Source organism: Perca flavescens, chromosome 5 (assembly GCF_004354835.1).
Source record: "Perca flavescens isolate YP-PL-M2 chromosome 5, PFLA_1.0, whole genome shotgun sequence".
NCBI lineage: Eukaryota > Metazoa > Chordata > Actinopteri > Perciformes > Percidae > Perca > Perca flavescens.
The window spans coordinates 22,553,870-22,573,325 of NC_041335.1; the positions used below are offsets into that span (position 1 = coordinate 22,553,870).

Consider the following 19,456-nt stretch of genomic DNA (forward strand, 5'->3'; position numbering starts at 1 on the left):
CTTCGATTTTTAGCTGCCCATTATTGTGGAACTACAATACCCATAATGCCCTGCTGCCGCCAGCAACAAGGAAGTATGACAGGTAAAAGTCAAATACGGTGGTGTTGTCGTCATCTCTCTAGGTCCGTATTACAGTGTAATGTAGGCTATATTATCACTCATACCTGGAGTCATGGCAGGAAAGATCCAGCAGCTCAACCAGTCGGTTGTGATCCGCAGCCTCAGGCGGTTCAGAGAGAGATACTTTTCAAACATTGGCAAAGTTGTCAAAGACTACTTGACACGGGATGTAGACACGGGAGAAGAGCCACTACCGGGATTTCTGGATAGTTTACCGGTGAGTCAAATCATTCATGGAAATGTTTTTCATTTGTTCAACATTTGGATAAAAAACAGTCGGATAATGCGCAGACCGCGGCCAACGCCATTCCCTATCTTGCAAAGAAAGTGAAAACATCTTGTATCCGCCCCGTGATTCGGATCTGCTCCTAAATGTAATGGGCCCTTCCCTGACCCATATCATCCAACAAGTTTCATTAAACCGGGCCCTTGAATAGCCTAATAACAATTATTTCGGTGCATCCACATGATATAAGCCTTCCGTGATCACACTTCACCCCAACCCCTCCTCCACACAAAAAAACTTAACCTCCGCCAAGGTGGTAGGCTAATACTAAAACTGGAAAAATCTAATTATTTAAAGCGAAATGAGCGGGTTAAATGTTAATATAGTTTTTTCAAGCATTCTACTCAAGAACAGAATTTGTAGCCTACTTAAAGTGACTAAGTCATGGTAGGCTACTTACGCATTCTCTGATCTGATTGTACACTTGGGTCCATTTGGATATATTGTGGTTGATTTGACAAGTAGTAGTGGAAAAAGTCTGGTGCTTTTATGCCACCTTGTGATTTTCCATTTAAAACGGCGTTTTTCGACAGAAACGAAAAGTTACTCACAAACCTTTATGGATTGATTCGTCTCCCAGCAGTGACGAAGATGAAAAGATGAAAGCTGTTTAAAAAAAATCTTTTTGTTTAAACAATACAATCACTCCTAACGAAGTATGCCTGCTGTCTTATATATTTCATCCAGAGGCAGTTTTCCAATGATCTGTGTGAGAGCAAAAAGATATAGAGCTTCTCACAGTAATTGAAGAAGATGCTTGATGATTTAAGGTCTCTGCACACCAAAGGTCAAACTGACCTGCACACAAAGGCCTAGTATAGCTTAGGTAAAATATAAAAAGTAAACATTGGAATAATATAAGCAGTAAATGTGGAATAATTTTATGAAATAACAAACTACCCCAGTTTTGAACAGCTTAGCTCCAACATTAAAATGCAGTTTTTTTAAATGTATGTAAATACATCTGAATTGCCAATACAACAATACAATAATATAGATTATAACTGACAGAGACCATTCTGCCTTTATAATGAATACTTTTTACTTTGATATTTTAGGTAAGTTTTCCTGATAATACAATTTACTTTTTACATAACATTTTTAATGCCTTTTCCTATCCTTTTTTGAATTTTAATTGATAATAGATGTTTGGTGTTTGTGATTTGTGTCTGCTTAAGGTGGACTTACAGTTCCGGATCATGACCCTTCTGTCTCCTGCGGATATCTGCTGCCTTGGAGCCACCAGTCGGTACTGGAGGGCCATGGTTAGAGATCCATTACTGTGGAGATACTTCCTGCTCAGGGACATGCCATACTGGCCCTCCATTGATCATGTGAGCATGCCCCAGCTGGAGTTGTTGGATGCACCACTAATCAATGAAGATGAGAGCCTGGATGATAGAGAAGAGGGGGATGACAAAGTGATGGAATTGAAATTTGACTACATGTCAGAGTGAGTACATTTTTCTGTCGTCCTGTGTCGAGGTCAGTTGGTAACAATTTGTTAGACAGAAACATTTTTGACCACCATTTTTGTCTCATCAGATACCTGAAAAGCTGTCCATCTTGCAGACAACAATGGCTTCCTTCGCGGCCGTCATATGAGGTTGTGACCTCATTTCTTCAGTCTCTGGTGCCCTCATCTGAACCACGTTATGCCATGTTTGGCCCTGGCATGGAGCAGCTGGATGTCTCTTTAGTCACAAGGCTCATGCATGCCCCAGATGTGCTTCCTGTGTCAGGCACTCCTCACAGACAGATAAATGGTGAGATAACATGGATGTTGAGTGCTAATGATGAAGGATCAATAACCTTCTCCCGGTCCTTTGTCATCATTTATAACACAGTGACAATTCTACCCATAGATCAGTTCGAAAGTCTAGCTTCTTCTTAAGCTGAAAGGAGCTGTCACTGGAATGAGATTGCTGTCTACCCAAACTACAAATATTGCATTAGTGCATTTCAATTGCACATTGACTCAAACGGGATACAAATTGTTTAAAAAAAAATACATTGTTTATCTTGTTTGTTGTAGGTTTATTTGCCCACCACTAGGTGGCAGTATTGGCCCACAAGCGTTATCTCACTATCAGCTGAGATGCCCAAAGAATGTAACCACCAAACCCTTTTTTTATTCTAGGTATCGGCTCAGGGATCAGTTACATATTCAACAACCAACACAAATTGAATATCCTGACGCTGTACTCAACCAATAGGTGAGCACTTTGTATTTAAAGTGATGGTTTGGAGTAATTTCACCCTAGGGTCCTTTGCACCATGACCTCGAGCCAACCATTTCGGGCATTATTAGTGTGGTCATTTACGAGATACAAGCCTGGATCCATTAGCCCCTGCGCTAAGCTATTCAGCTGATAACGCTAACTCATCCAATATTCGACCCAGGTGAAAAGGCTCAAGGTCATGGTGCAAAGGACCCTAGGGTGAAATTACTCCGAACCATCACTTAAAAGTTACAATGCAAGTTGCAATTATCTTTTTCTGCATATTATTGTGAATACAGCCACAGTCATTTAACTTTGTGTGTGCAGGGCCGAGAGGGAAATAGCCAGAGTGCAGCAGCAGAGCATCAGTAATAAACTGTTTAGCTTTGAAGGATCAGATGACTCAGGCTATCCAGTCTACAGCCCTGCTCCTCAGGTCCAGCAAGTGTGCCAGGTGGTGGATGGTTTCATCTATGTAGCCAATGCAGAGCCTGGGAGAGGTGGGATGAAAGGACATTTCTATTTACAGCTTTTGCTCCTCTGTTACCAACATGTCACATCATGCATGTTTCTTGCCATATGAATCCTCAGCACAGAACCTTTGCATTAAAAAAAAAAACATGTCTTCAATAGGTGAGGGAGATTCTGAGGGGGCTCAGATTCGGGCTGTGCTGAGCTCTGCCGAGGGTTCAGCATCCAGGCCTCTGCTGGTGCTCTCCTGTGTCTCCAGAGAAGAACCGGAAGAGGTCAGGATAACCAGTCTGCAAAATTTTACCAGCAGAAACCGGGCCAGGTGTCGCACTCCCTGTGTCGACGTAGCAAATAGACTCAGCCTCCCCCAGCTGGCTAACCCCTGGATGGTAATTGTCGGATATTTGATCAACTGACAGCCTTCCAATGCATATACAGTAGCCACCCAGTTTCAGTTTGAGGAGATTTTCAGCCTGTGTTCGTGTTTCTCTCTCTTATTCAGGTGCAGGATACCGTAGCCGAATCCCTGTCAGGTCTTCTGGATGGCATTTCATGGTTGCTGAGATGTTCTGGAGTCAAGCTCTATGGTAGCTAGTATCCAACGTCTGCTGCTGCTGCTGCCAGCTGAATGAAAGCCACAAATTGCATTACTGCGTCATCCTAACACCAAGACTACAGAATTTCCTGAGTAATGTATACCACATGTGCGCTGAACGTCTCATGATTGGAGCACTGCCTTTGGGATTTCATGAACTGGATCTGCAACAGAACTAATGGGTTTCTAACTATAACTATGACTTGCATTTCCGTGACCATCGGACACTGCTTGCACTTGTTAGATGTTATTTTCTGAGTGGAGTGTGCTGCGCTGATAAAAAAAGACGTATTTAAAATGTTGTGCCACTTCCTGTGTTTACTATTCCGCACTAGACAACACACACTATCACTACGTCAAATTTAAAGGTGGGGGCACTATCAAGCCAATTTGCTACACCAAAGCCTTAGACCCATATCACATATCATTTTTTTCACCACTTCTGATAGGTTTGCAGAGTTTCATGCGTTTTTGAGCACCTTCAGCCCCTCAAAAATGTGATTTAGTTCTAAAATTAATAATATAGGGATTTCAGGGCCAGAGGACAGCCTTAAAAAGTGGTGAAATCCATCCATGTAAAACCTCACTTTGACTATTACTACCCTACTTATCTTATATGCTACTTATATATGTAATAAGTATGTGGTACTTTAATTTATGTGCCATATCATGACAGGTTTACAATCGATGAAAGAATCAGGTGGCCCACTGTTTGGTTTAAAATGGGTAAGAGATTGTACATTTTTTGATGACTTGGTTTACCACATTTTTACAGTTAGGCATATGTGCCAACAATCCTACAAAAAGTCAGCTTGGATAACTCGCGCAAAATTCACTGCTTTCCGATCAATGATTTGCAATCATATACTGCAAATATATGACTTTTAGAGCTAAACTGTAATACAAGCAATTGAATTAAATATTTTATGTTTATGCAATTAAGAACTGTTGCCTTTTGATACATGCTGCATATTTATACTTTTTTATGCTGCATATATTTTTTTGCACAATTACTTTGTTCTCAGATTTTTTCTAGTGGTGGATGAGTCACACTTTCAGTCGCTTACATCACTGAACTCACTAAATGTCTGTTAGATAACTAGTAAATCACTGTTAAGTAATCACAATGACAAAACTGTATGAGTCACGTTTTTTGTCTTCTCCTTTTTACTTCTTTCTTTTCTGCGTTCGTCGGGATATCTCATGCACATATTCACAAGTCTAAATTCTGTGAGCAGTGAAAGATAATTCCTTTCCTTTCCTCTGAGGCCAGACCTGGCATGAAAAGTTGAGCTTACATCTGTATGTCAGAAAGCATGGAAGAATATCCTGTTTTGGCCACCAGGGAGAGCTACTAGTAGCTGTGTGATTCAGTGCTTGCTTACTGAAAGTGCTGACTTTCTAACTTCCTTGAGTGTTTGACTAGCAAGTGAAAAGCTGAAAAGAGGTAAAAATCTGTGAACATAGTTGTGAAATAATCACAGCAGATGTTTTTTTAACGTTCTACTGCAAATAATTCAGATGCACAGTTGGACCTGAAAATTAATCTTCACTTGGCTTTTTTCAAGCAAGTATGAAAAATCCACAATATATTCTGTAATATTTAAATGGAGGTACAAACCCACCTGTAGACACTTGGTTAGTCATTCTAGATTCACATTGATTCAAAATAATTCAGTAACAATCTTTAAGTCTACTTTTGCATGTGCTACTCTTACAGATCACATCTCTCACTGAATGGTTTAAGTTGTGTTTTTCCACTGAAAATTACCACCCATTTCATATTCAGTGTCCCTGGCATGGCAGCATGATAGATCATGATAATGTGCCTCACTGGTGCTCTTTTGTTCTAGTCCCCTAGGTAACCACAAATCTTTGGTAAAAGTATTTTTCCCCCCAGCAGCCCTTCCATCAAAAGGGTTATTTTGTCTCAAGAATCATTTTCATAGACAGATTTAGAATAGGACCATCATTGGTGCAATTTTGATGCATTAAGCCGAGCTGAATACTGGTGATGCGGAGATTGATTTTTTTTTTTCTTTTCTTTCTTTCCTCACTTCTATTTGAACACAGTCTAAAGAAGCTAGAAGTAGCAATGGAGTTAATGTTCACAGCCAGGATGTGTTGGATCCACTGCTGGAACTTGCTTGGTTAGGATATTTTCTGGGTCTGTTTATTTAGACTGCAGACTGTGGACCATGAGCACACATCCCCATATAATGGAGGCTGGGGTTTGGTGGGGGAGGATCCCAGGCCATGTTTTGGAAGGCTGAATGAGTACCAGACCTCCAGCTGCCTCTTGTCTTCCACAATCAAAAGGGGCCTCTGGGATATGATGTCACAAAGAAGAAACCCTTATTTACTGACCCAAGACAGTTTACAGCAGTCTTCAACAGTATGTGGACAGTTAAAGCATACCATGCATGTAAGAAGTGTATATAGATACCAGGATGCAGTTAAAAATTAAAATACAATTAAAAATACTGTGTATATAAAAGGGAAAATAAATCTGGGACAGGGAATGAAAAGGCTCTTCTTATGTGTTTTTAGCATAGCTGAAGCTTTGAGAGGTGTACTTGTCTGTGTGAAACAGAGTTTAATGCAGTTTGGTTTATAGTGTTCTTTATAAAGCCTGATGCAAATAATCAGCAGTATTGCACAGCCAGTATGTTTACTTATGTATTATATGAAGAATGTTTTGGCAGAGGTATTTCCTACATATTCCCGGAGGTTTCCCGTGCTCAATAAAGCTTACTTTTCCTTGCTGTTGGATATGTATAGTATTTCATTTTATTTCAGCAATGCCCTTAATTAAGTTGGTTTACAACCAGCTTTTCAGCATTCCTAGAATTTGCAAAATAAGTGGTTCTTTTTGTAAAAAAAATTTGCAAAGAAATGAAATCTAAATATGCTTTCTGTTGAGTACATATCATTGAACACACTATTTCTGAGCGCCTACATAAATTATAGGCAGTGTTGTCACATTAAAAGCAACAGCTGTCCAACAAAAATTTGTACTTACTGTATGTAATAATTACTACCGTTGCCTTGCTTGTAATATTACGGTTTTGTAGAAGGAGCATCTGTGCTTTCTGAGGCTGTAGTTTGTGGTGGTGTAGAATTGTGTATTGATCCAGCGTCATTAATGCTTTGTTAGTGCAAAGATATTGCAGAAGTAGAATAGATACCATAATGTGAGGAAACATACACGGATACAAAGTGAAGTACAAAGTAACTGCTATAAATCTAATGACGATTCGTTGCTGTGTCAATAATTGTTTGACTTGAAAGAATGAACTTGGCTCTAAACACTCCACACAGGGTTCAATACAGTAATCTCAGCAACCAACTCTGCCTCACCGTCTTTCTTCTGCTTTTTACATCATCCTGTCCATCTTCCCCTATCCCTCTTCTTCACCTTAGTCTCATGCCACTCTTGTCACTCTCTCCTCCTTTCATTAGAGTTAAGTCCCTGATTTGTATTCTACGATAACAGCCAAGATTAAAGTAGGCATTGAAAAATAAAACATTATTTGCATGGTGCATTCACTGATTAGTCTAAGTGTCCCTCTTAATTGTGTTGTTTTGCACATGGTGGGGTTCTCATGCTGATACTCTGTGGATTTTACTCATCCCATGCAATGTTACCAATTCACTTCAATTTCCTCCCCACTTCACTGAGTGCATCCTACCTACCTCCTGCTGCCATATATATATATATATATATATATATATATATATATATATATATATATATATATATATATATATATAGCACCATATATATATATACCTGCCATATATATATATATCACCATATATATATACCTGCCATATATATATATATATATGGCAGGTTAGGGATGCGTAATACTGGATTAGGGTTCAGAAGTGTTAATAGCGATCCATACTGTGTGTGTGTGTGTGTGTGTGTGTGTGTGTGTGTGTGTGTGTGTGTGTGTGTGTGTTTTCCCCCTGTAGCCATCTCGTCTCTTTTATCCTAATCGAATAGGCAGAAGGGTGCTGATGACAAAGTTGTGAATGGCCACACTTGCAATGGGAAACTGCACTAAATGCATTACAAGTGACTTGAAGGGGATGACACAAAGGGCACACTTTCATTATGTGGAAAATAAAAACAGACAGCCAAACATGAACAGATCCTACATGGCTATTAAAAGGCATTCTATTGCAAAAAGAAAAACAATTACGTGAATATGGCTGTGACTTATGTTGCCTGAAGCAACGATGCTCAGTTAGGCAGCTCAGAGTCTGAAAACCAAACAATCAATCAATCAAGCGTGATTCAGTTAGTCACGTGAAACAACCATTAAAAATGTTATTTTTAATTTAATGTTCAAATTTGATTTAAAAATACACTGTTTGACTAATGTTTGCTTAAAGCTACAGTGCCAAGCTGTTTTTGGAAATGATTTAGCCTTTTTTATTTTTTTATTTATGAAACTATATATTACCTTTTTTTATGATTTATATCTACAGTAGGAACCCATGGGCTTAGGGCTGAGAGCCACAGACAGGCTGGGGAAGTTGGAAAGTATTTAGGGAAAGACTAAAACGCATTGTTGGTTCTGGTCTTTTTATATTAGAAAAATATAGAATATCACCAGCCTTATCCTTTAACATGGGATATGGATGGATATGGATTACAGCAGACTGACAAGGCTCTGTGTCACTTAAAATGAAAGCACTGAATGTGTCATAAACAGATGCAGTAAAGGTTATTTTCTAACGGTTCTTTGCAAGACAGAGATCTCATGTGATCTCATTATTAAAAAATAGTCAGAGGTCGTAAGCCCTAATGACAACACCTGTGACAGATAACAGATGACATTAAAAAGCACTTTGATAGCTGCTGCAACAGACAACACCAGTGTTCACCACACATCCCACAGAGGGCTAGGATAACTTGGGGGATGGGAGGGTGGGGCCATGGAGGGCAAATCTAGCCCTATGTGCAGTGGCAACAGTCTGTGGGCCAAGTGCATTGTTCTGTTGTCACATTCAATACAGCAGAAGTCGACATGATCACTCAGAGCAGACAATCACAGGAATGAGTATTTCAAAGGAAATAATTGAATGGACTCCCCCACTGTCTTCCAATCAGGGCTCTCTGTCCCACAACTGACCAATGCATGGACATGTTCAGAGGTAATTTAATACATACAAATAGTTTGCCAGTGTTGTTTTCATAAAGTCATAGAGTGCCCCAAGCCTGGTGAAAGGTTATCTAATTACAGTAATCATAATATTGCTTGGATTTACCTTTGTTTAAACATTGACTAAAGTCATTGTGCATATTTAAAGATGGTACAGAATCTAATTAAATATATTTCAGTTATAGCTTTTTCATCTGCTACAAGTTATAATTTATGGTAATTGTGTTGCATGAGAGCAGCCTTGGTCCCTCATTTTTGTGTTTTTATATGCGCCCTGCAGCTGTAGGACTTGAAAAAGCCAAACTACAACTTGTGGACCTTATAGATGAGAAGGAGACAGGGAAATAAAAATACAAGGATGGCTGCGCTCAATACAGAAGTCCATTTCTTTCCACGCGCATCACAAATTAGGCCTTTGTCAACAGTGCATCAGTGCATTGGTGGAGAGGAACATACAGCCCCTCCAAGCCTCATCTGTCTCTCTGTCAGTATGTCCTCTCTTTGTTTCTATTTATAGCTGACCATGTTGATTCCAGTTTATCTTGCTTTCTTTCTACCCTACTATCCACTTAGGTCATGAACTGGGGTGTATTGGACACTACAGGCTACTTGTTTATTAGTTTAGAGGGTTAACTCCATTTTATTGGCTGACACATGATATAACTTCCTAATGTGTAAGTGTATACTGTAGAGTTACATGTAAAGTGAGGTAAGTTATAGCAGGATGCTGTCATGCAAAATTAAACCCTGTACCTAGGCTTTATTACTTCAATTGATGTTGTTTACACTGATAGTAATATATATATATATATATATATATATATATATATATATAGTAATATAGTGAGACCGGTGGGACTGGCCCGTTCTGGGAACTAGCAGCCTAAAATCTTGTATTTTATCTGCTTTTATATTTTTAACTGTTTTTAACTGCTCTTTAATGTTTAATTTCTTATACTGCACTGTAACTTTTATTCTCGTATTTTATCTGTTTTAAATTTTTTTATCGTTTTTATGTAAAGCACTTTGAATTGCCCTGTTGCTGAAATGTGCTCTACAAATAAAGCTGCCTTGCCTTGATGGATGTTTACTTTGTGATGATCAGCGGTTAGAAGTCAAAACCTATAAAGAAAAACTATGATAAGGTCCACGCAGTGAAATACATACAATTTAGCAGCAGCAACAGCTGGGTGCATGGGTCGGTTTTTCTCTCACGTGTCGGGGCGGGCCATCCATACTATGGCTCTTGGGTCTGGGGTGGGGGTGTATATTCATAGACAGCTGAAATTGTGGGCGAGCCTCTCATGGAGTCACTTCTTGTGGAGCCTTCACATGAGCACAACCAGGCTATAGTTTACTTTCTCCAGCGCTGGCACAGCGCTAAAACAAAATGTGGAGATAGATCTGCCTATGCGAGAATAGTAGTTTACAGACCTATTCCTAACAAGCTGCTTGTTGTTCTCAGCATCAGCGCGGGAATTAATATATTGGTCTCTTTATTAAGTGAAGTTGCACCCTATAGGCCTAATAATAAGCTAAAACCATGTATTTATTTGTATTTCGTTAATCTTTCCACTTTCATTGTGTGATCACACACTCACACATTTTATTTTGATTATGGTATTAATGCCAGTCAGACAGAATAATTACTGCATAATTACTCCGGTGATTATATTTACAGCCATCTAAAGGCAGCCGGTGCCTGTTCCATCTGCAGTCTCTAATTGGAGTGATGTTGCACACTCAACCCACAACTACACACGGCAGATCCGTGGGTTAAAGGTCCAACATGTATGTGGCCGGGTTGGCTCAGTGGGTAGAGCAGGCGCACATATACTTGAAGATTTATGCCTCAACGCAGAGGTCCAGGGTTTGAATCCGACCTGTGACGATTTCCTGCATGTCCCTCTCTCTCTCCCCTTTCTTACCTAGCTGTCCTATCAAAATAAAGGCGGAAAAGCCAAAAAAAAACTCGAGTAGTTAACCCTAACCCTGCAAATTGTTAAATTTTTGCAATGTAATTTCAAATCTGCTTTAAAAAATAAACATATGTTTACTTAGCATGTTTGTTTTGTCCATATGTGCTCCTGCTGTGTTCCCAGGTTGCTACAATGAGTTTTTTTTTTGTTGCCCACATGGCTCGAATCTCAAACTCCACCTATGCGAGGGTCGGCCGTCTGGTTAGTGTGTAACGGCTATTACTGTCACTAACCCCCACCCCCTCCCCCAACCATCTTGTCGGTGATTGGCTGGAACGGGGTTTGTTGTATTTTGGTGCACAGCCTGTGCCTCTACTGTTTGTTTGACGTTTACGACCCCGGTGTTGTCTCCCGAGGCTGGGCAGTTGACAACAACACACAGGACAAAATAAAAACTTTAAAAAGAGAAAATATAGCATGTTTCTTTAGTATCTGATGACATATTGTGGTCATTTTTTGATTAAATACAGTAAATGCATTACATATTGCACCTTTAAATGTTGTGCAACCAGCACCAGACTGAAAACAGTATAGGTTAATTAGCTCTTCTCCAAAGTTTCTATTATAAACCAGGCAATAGAAAAAAGGCGTAGGCTATGTGGAGACTTTTCATCTTCACACAGTTCCATAAAAAGTTGTGCAGCCTACCTACCATGTCGCAATATGAAGATTAAACAGGCAAATAAATCGTGCCCTCAGTGTCCTAGCGCACAGAACAGCAACTCATTATCTACTTAGGAGGTAAGGTGATAAAATCAAATGCTCTGCTCAGAGAAACTAGACCTACTGACAGGTGCTGAGATGACCGGACAGACATCTAGTATCTCCTGAAACATGACACCAATAATAACATGTTGAAATAGCCTACTACAAAACATGTTGTTTTCTTTTTGTACTTTGAACCAATAAATAATGGAACATTTGTTGGGTTCCAAACGATTGGATCTGTAAAAACTTAGCCTAATCTAAATTAGGTAGCCTACTCAAAACACTCCCAAGTTAATATGCCAGGGCTATTCATTTGGCGTCCCGCGGGCCACATGCGGCCCGGAAGCAACCTCAGAGTGGCCCAGCCCGTGGTCCCGCAATAGACAGTATAAAAGGGAAAATAGAGTCCCGCCAGCGATATTTTTTCCCCCACTATGGCCACGCCAAGACTCGCCCTTCAATAGCATTCACACACTACTATTGGCCAGGTGTCCATGTACATGTCCTATCCCCTGACCAATCCCCTTACCCTAACCTTAACCACTCGAGGTGAAATGCCTAACCCCAACCAATCGAGCTGCTTCGTAGGGCGGGTCTTGGCGTGGCCATAGTGGGATTGGTAATTTTGCGTCCCGCCAAAACTACTAACATGTAAACAATGCAGAGCGTGCTGTGCCGGTAGTAGCCTACATTACTATCAATATGTCTTTCTCAACACTGAAACGTAAAATTGACAATGAAAACCGTCAGTTTAACCCTGCCTGGACTGACAAATACTTGTTTATTTTATCGCCACATCCAAATGCCAAACCAATGTGTTTAATTTGTAATGAATGCGTTGCAGTACTTAAAGATTACAATCTGTGGCGGCACCATGTTGAGAAACACCAGACTTTCCGCACCAATTTTCCCGAGGGATCTCAAGAGAGGGCTGCAAAAGTGCAGAGTTTGATTGCATCTTACAACCGGAGCAGTGTTACCATGGTACGGTCATTTACAGACCAAGAGAGAGCTACCGCAGCATCCCTTCGTGTTTCCTGGATATTGGCAAAAAAGAAAAGGCCATTCACAGACTCTGAAACCGTGAAGGACTGTATGCTGGCCATCGTGGATGAGGTGATAAATGACGATAAAATTAAAACAAGCGTGGCATCTGCTATAAAAAAACGTACCCCTATCAGATACTTCCAACAGTCGGAGAGTTGAAATTCTTGCTGCAGATGTGTATGAAACGATGTTAGGAGACCTGAGGAAAGCTGACACCATGTCTATAGCAGTAGATGAGTGCACAGACAAAACTGATACTGCTCAGTTGTGCATATATGTCAGTTTTTTTGACGGCAAATGCTTCCGAGAGGAGCTGCTCACCCTACTACTGTTAGAAGGACACACAACTGGCAATATAGTCTTTGGGAAAATTTCTGCTTTTTTCAAAGACAATGGTCTGGATATGAAGCGTGTGTGCATGCTTGTGACAGATGGGGCTCCATCCATGACAGGGAAAGTGAATGGTTTGGCAGCACGTTGGTCTGCTGTAGCACCTCAGTTGATCTCCTTACACTGCATTGTGCATCAGGCGGTGTTGTGCGCAAAACTAAGCGGGGCGTTCAAAACGACAATGGACAGCGTGATGGCTACAATTAATTTTATTCGCTCCACATCAAGCCTCCAACACCGCTTATTCCGCATGCTGCTGTCAGAAATGTCTGCTGAGCACCAAGACCTGCTTTTGCATAATGACGTGAGGTGGCTGTCCAAAGGCAAAGCACTGGAGCGTTTCTGTGGTCTCAGAGAGGAGATCATAACTTTCCTCCGCAGCAGCAAGCAAAAAAAGGCAGAACAGCACTTGAGTCGCATACTGGACGACAACTTCATGGCTGATGCCTGCTTTCTGAGCGACATATTCAAACACCTGAATGATCTCAATTTGGGACTACAAGGCAGAGACAAAACTGTCATCGACCTTGTGGGATAGATGCGCGCATTCCAAGTTAAACTGGACCTTTTTGCAACTGATTTGAGCACAGGCCAAATGCTGCATTTTCCGACACTCCGCAAATGCATCTCATCCCCCGCACAAATCACGGATGTGATGACAGATTTCATTGCGAGCCTGAAAAAGAACTTTGCTGGTCGATTGGATGGACTTGTTCTGCCCACAGAGGTGGCCGTTTTTGCCAGAGACCCGTTCACTGTTGCAATAGAAGGGGACTTATCCGCCAGAGCAAAGGAAGTGGTCCCTTCCATTGACGAGGGGAAATTTACACTCAAACTTGTTGACATGCAGTCATCTGTAACCATGGCACAGGAGCTTTGCACTAACGGGCCTGCAATGTTTTGGACTGATGTCAACATACATCATTTCCCTAACATTAAGAATGTAGCGATCGTCATGCTCAGTATGTTTGGATCAACGTACACATGTGAGTCAAGATTTTCACACATGAACTCCATAAAAAGCAACTCTCGTTGCTCCCTGACTGACCGTACTCTCCATCAATGCCTTCGGATTGCATTGACAACTTACGAGCCTAAAGTCACTGCTCTCGTTCAAAACAAAAAATTTCACTTCTCCCACTAAGTCAGCAGGGTAAATGTAGCCTACCTACATCAATATAATGTGGGATGTGTAACAAAGGCATGCATAATCACACATGGTGGTGATTTAAAATATGTTTCCTCAATGTGCAGTAGTACACCTTGTGTAGTTAGTTATAGTTGTGAATACTGTGCACTTTTTATTTTTATGCACTTTGAGATGTTCCTGCATGGGTCAAATATGAGCAAGATGTTTATTTTATTTCAAAAGGAAACTTAATGTTATTGCGAATTGCCTACTGTGCACTATTTTGTTTTATGCACTTTGTGATTAGATAGGTCAGATATGTAGCCTAAGTAGGCCTAGGCAAGAGGTGCCTAGGTCAGTTTCTTCTTTTTTGTAAGTGGAAAAAGTAGGAGCTACCTCAGATTCTGTTCAGTTAGCTCTTTTATTGTTTTCTATGCACCTTTTGCTGTGCAAACTGACCAAAGTTAAAAGAGAAACAATGAATAAACCTTATATGTTTTTCAATAAATTTGTTTGTGTTAAAATGTGTCATTACGAGCTGCTTCGCCGCTGAAATGACTGGCCCAACTAACCTTTCTCGGTTTGAAAATCTGGCCCAACTGAATTTGTAATTGAATAGCCCTGTAATTGGCGCTAATTATAAGAATAGCTTCTCCAAGTCAAGTCCAGGCAGAGACACCTAATGATTTTTTTAATGCTTTTTTGTCCGCAAAAAAGGAAATAAATAAATGATAAATAAACTGGGATTTGCTTCTTTGTTCAAACGTTGGCTTGGTTTTACCAGAATACGTGACAGGTAGGTAAGCTCCTTTGCCTACTGGAGGGTTTTATTTTGGAAGTTTGATTCCGGCAGTCTTTCTCTCAGGCTCTCCTCTCTGTGGTCATTATGGAGTAGATTGGATTGTTGGCGGATGAGGGCGCTTCACCGCCATTTGAAACACTGGGCTACGTCGCGTGTGTATCTGTAACGGAGCAGCAGATAAGACAAAAATCCTTACTACGAAGGCTACGCAGACATTGGGTAATGGTAAAATCCGTGATCGGAGAGATCTAACTGGGCCGAGCAGGCTGAAGTGAAGAAGCAGGACTTTTCGTGGCTGTTGGTGCTCACGCTGGCCATCCGATGACCAAGTTCTGAAAAGTCGATCTGCGCTGTCTTTGCAGTTTTTCAGCTCGAGATTACGAAATAAGTAAGTGAGTTTTTTTTAAAAGCATGCAATACGTCTTTTTTGCGTTCAATACATAGCTCCAGAACTCCGTATGTTAGGCAGCTTACCCGGGAAACTTGATGAAAATGCATGATTTTTTTTTTTTTATATACATTTTACGCTGCTCATTGCAAAATCTTTTTGACCAATTATAGACATTTATAATGCTGAGTCTACTGGTTGATGTAATGCGCAGTTCTAATAAAAGATTATATCAGAAACTTTAGGTTGTCTAAAATTCCGCTGCAACTAGGCTACTCATGAAGTGACAGCCATGGCTCGTCTTGACAGATGTAGCCTAAACAGCATACTTGTAAACATCAAATCCAGAGGGAGAAATGGAAACTTCTGATTGATTGATTTAGAAAATGAGATAGAAATGCTGGCTCATTGAAAAAGGGATTAAACTTTAAAATAATAGTTTACAGCTGAACCCTGAAATATTCTGTACAAAGCCTGATGTGTTGATCTATACAAAGATGGAAATCAGTTTGGCCCATAATCGTTTCAATGACCATGATATGCCTCTTTATATTAGATGTTTGACACAAGGAGTACAACTATAATGGTTTTCTGTAGAGATGAGCAATTTTTATTTTGAACTATTTTGATCTATTAATCCACAAATGAAAAGTGTGTAATGATAAGTTGACAGAGTCCATTATGCCTTTTAAACGGCTTATATAGCATATCTTCTTATCTCATCAACTGTCCAAAACCTAAATGAATTCAATTTACATTAATAAGAAACAGAGTAAAGCAGCAGATTTCTTTTTTCTTTCTTTTATTTTGAAGGAACTGGAACCAGCTAATATTTGTGATTCTTCTTATACTGGTGAGATTGGTTACAAAATTTACCAAAAATGTGGATTCATTCATGACATTCATTCAGTGAAAATGATTGCCATCCAACAACAGTTTTGTTGTTGTTTTTATCTATGTGTTGCATTTTGTTCGTACGGCATAACTATTACATTTTTAAAGCTTCTCATGTTAGCATATCCTCTCACCACAGGAGAACACCTTTGCTCCTCTGCTGGTTAAATTAGAAAGCACACCACACTGTGAGGAGGTGCAATGTGCAAACTTAGCCACTATTTAAAAAAAAAAAAAAAAAAAAAAAAAGCCTACACACACTCTGCCTCACAGATAATAAAAAATACTGTTTAATCTTCATCCGTCACATTGTCTGACTATCTGCATTTTGAGCGATTCAGGATTTGTTTAAAATGTTGGTTTGTTTTGCCCTGCCAAATTCAAAAAAATAATCTACAACCTCTGACACTGGTATTATGCACATCACAAACTCTTTTTTTAATTCTGCATAGCTTAATAATGTTCACTTAAATATACAGTAGCTGAGACATATTTAAAATAATTTATTGTTGCAGTCTCATGGATATGCATAATGACAGCCATTATAGCATCTACCAGGTAGCTGATGTACGAGATGTTTTAATAGACGAGGCGAGGAGTCTTAAGAGACGTTAGTTCCATCATGTGTTCCATCGTGTTGGCTACACCCCCACATACATTAAGTACTGCTATTATGTTGTATACCCTTTGACAGCTCAACAGCACTCAGGAAACCATTAGATTTTACACACATCCATGTGCACTTTGTCTGATGTGAAAGGTACATGCTGCCCAGTTACAACAAGTGGGTTGATAGAGCCTTTTCTTTATTCTTTTATGTGGGATTGAACGCTACAACTGTAAGAACTGAATGGGTATTTCATTAAAATCAAAAATGAAAGTGCAGATTACTTCACTCATGTCAATTCTGATTAGTTTGAATTCATTCTCTGAAATGAAAATTGTGGCAACCATTAAAGGTGCATTTATTGTCATTTCTAAGCATACACAGATAAACAAAACTTTGCATTTAACCCATCCTATAGGCCTACATAGGAGCAGTGGGCACCAACTCCAGTTCTTTTTGCCAGTTCCTTTTTAACTTGACAGCTCTTAGATTTAATATCTAAGAGCAAGACAAACTGTTGCATGCCCATGCGTGCACACCCACAGCGTGGAATGCTGCAAAGCAGACATTTTCCACACAGATCAATGTCAGATCAGTTGCAGCACACATTTTCTGTTTCTGCTGGACTCAGTCTCTTGCTTGCACTCTTTACCTTTCTTGTTCTCGCTCCGATACACACACTTGATTTTATACGCATACGCACGCATGCACGCTCACACACACACACACACACACACACACACACACACACACACACACACACACACAGAGAGAGTGTAGTAGGGTTTGCAGATGTGTGTTCTGATCTGCTTCCAGTGCAGGCTCTCTTCTTGCCAGTGTGCTGACTCTGAGTTTTCCACTCTCTCTTATGAAATAAGAGTAGGAGACATTAGAGCCATCTAGTAGCCAAATCTAAATGCCTGAGAGCACACACAGACACACATGCACACAGGTTAAAAATGCATCCTGTGTCTGCATATATATATATATATATATATATATATATATATATATATATATATACCTTCTCTCCACAAACACACATATACACACACTCTCTCGCCACAGGTTAATGAATTTATGTAAATGCATCCAACAGTTAAAGTCCTATTAGAAGCAGCTGGATGAGCTGCATTTTTCGGGTTCCCGCCTCTCGTCTGTGTGGACTCCTCACCAGTGTCTGGTCTAACATGCAGGCTCATGTTGAAGTCTGTGGTATGTTTACTTTAATTTTGTTTATTTTAAGGAAAGAGATTAGTGGTGAAGGGGAAAGTCGAGGGCAGAAAATCTATTTGCGGGATTCTTGTGTAATTATTGAGAGACCCAACAGTGGACCTTGGACAACTTTGTGTACGTGTACTCACAAACATGATTATTTTGAAATTAATGAATTGAAGTATTATTATTTTTGCCACAATATTTATGGAATATAAAGTGGTTGTCATACAGCCCTGAAGTTAAACCTTACTTGTTGAGATGGAATGATTAAAGGTGCTCCAAGAGATTAATTTAGGTGCCAGTTGCTTGGAAGTCTATGGATATACAGTAAATGGAAGACCTTTCTTCATACTGTTAAGTTAAAAAGACATTTTATCCTGACGTTTTTATTAACGTTTTTATTTTTTTGACAGGTTGTCTGGTTGCCAAAGCTTTAAATCAGCCAATGGTTGGTTGATGTATCCCTCGGTGCAACGTAGTACTATCCTTCTAAATTGATGACCATACATTTTATCTTAGACAGCCCAAAGCGCACAGTGTATAAGAGCCTTTACTCGAGGTCAATGCAATGGCTTTGTTAGAGTCCTTTTTGAGTGTCTGACTCCCTCTGAGGAGGTTTGTCCATGTTGTTTTTACCTACAGTGACACATTACAACTCACCTCTGCCAGCACTCTCTGACTGCCCTACAATTCATTTCCTCTGGACTGAAGCATTTGACTCTACTCAGTCAATCACCATGACTGTCTGATATTACTGGAATGTCGACATAGAAAAAGAAAGAGTAAAGGCTGATGTTATTTATCCTAACCCTATTCCACACGCAAACTCCCCTGTGCGCACCGGTTTCATGCGTGTATCTCTCACAGATTGAGGTTAACAACTCATTGAGGGTGAGTGTAGAGGTTCCGTCACAGCATGGGGCCATAATCCCATTTAATGGCAACCTAATTGTTTTCTGTGTGCATTTATGTTTGTGCATGGATGTATGTTTTGTATAATCATGTTAATGAATGTATGATGTCAGTGTTTCCATACCTACTTCACACCTAAAAGTAAATCCAGACACTCCAGATGAAAAGTCAAGGATGTTAAGTCAATAGCCATGGTGGTAAATGACTATATGTGTTAATCTCAACTATTTAAATTTACCTAGCAGCTCAGTAGGAATAAGGAAAGAAAACACTGATTTACAAATGGTAAATAGCCATGCTTGTTTAAAAAGAAAAAAATTGTGCATTGTGTACATCCATGTTTACGTGCTAGCACTCTTCTTCTTCACTGCCATTGTTTGCACATTGCTACGCTTCCTGGAAGATGGCAGGACTGTGAATTGCGTGGCCTGTGTGCATGCTTGAATGTTTGTTTTTAGAGCCATACTTATCATTAGATAATTATTTCTGAAATACTGGACTGAAGATACAG

The 19,456-nt window shown here is 39.9% G+C and overlaps 2 protein-coding genes across 2 annotated transcripts in view; both read left to right on the top strand.

Moving 5' to 3' along the window:
• The first annotated feature begins 99 nt into the window (after positions 1 to 99).
• On the top strand, positions 100 to 5,238 carry fbxo4 (F-box protein 4). The gene is made up of 7 exons (XM_028578485.1): positions 100 to 337; positions 1,585 to 1,859; positions 1,952 to 2,172; positions 2,547 to 2,622; positions 2,956 to 3,128; positions 3,262 to 3,488; positions 3,602 to 5,238. Exons 1-7 carry the CDS (start codon positions 173 to 175, stop codon positions 3,692 to 3,694), a joined length of 1,230 nt encoding a protein of 409 aa, XP_028434286.1. The 5' UTR covers positions 100 to 172; the 3' UTR covers positions 3,695 to 5,238.
• A 9,757-nt stretch (positions 5,239 to 14,995) lies between these two features.
• Positions 14,996 to 19,456, top strand: part of ghra (growth hormone receptor a) — a 30,736-nt gene continuing 26,275 nt past the window's right edge. Inside the window, 1 exon segment of the mRNA XM_028577563.1 lies at positions 14,996 to 15,314. The gene's annotated coding sequence lies outside the window, so the exon portion shown is untranslated.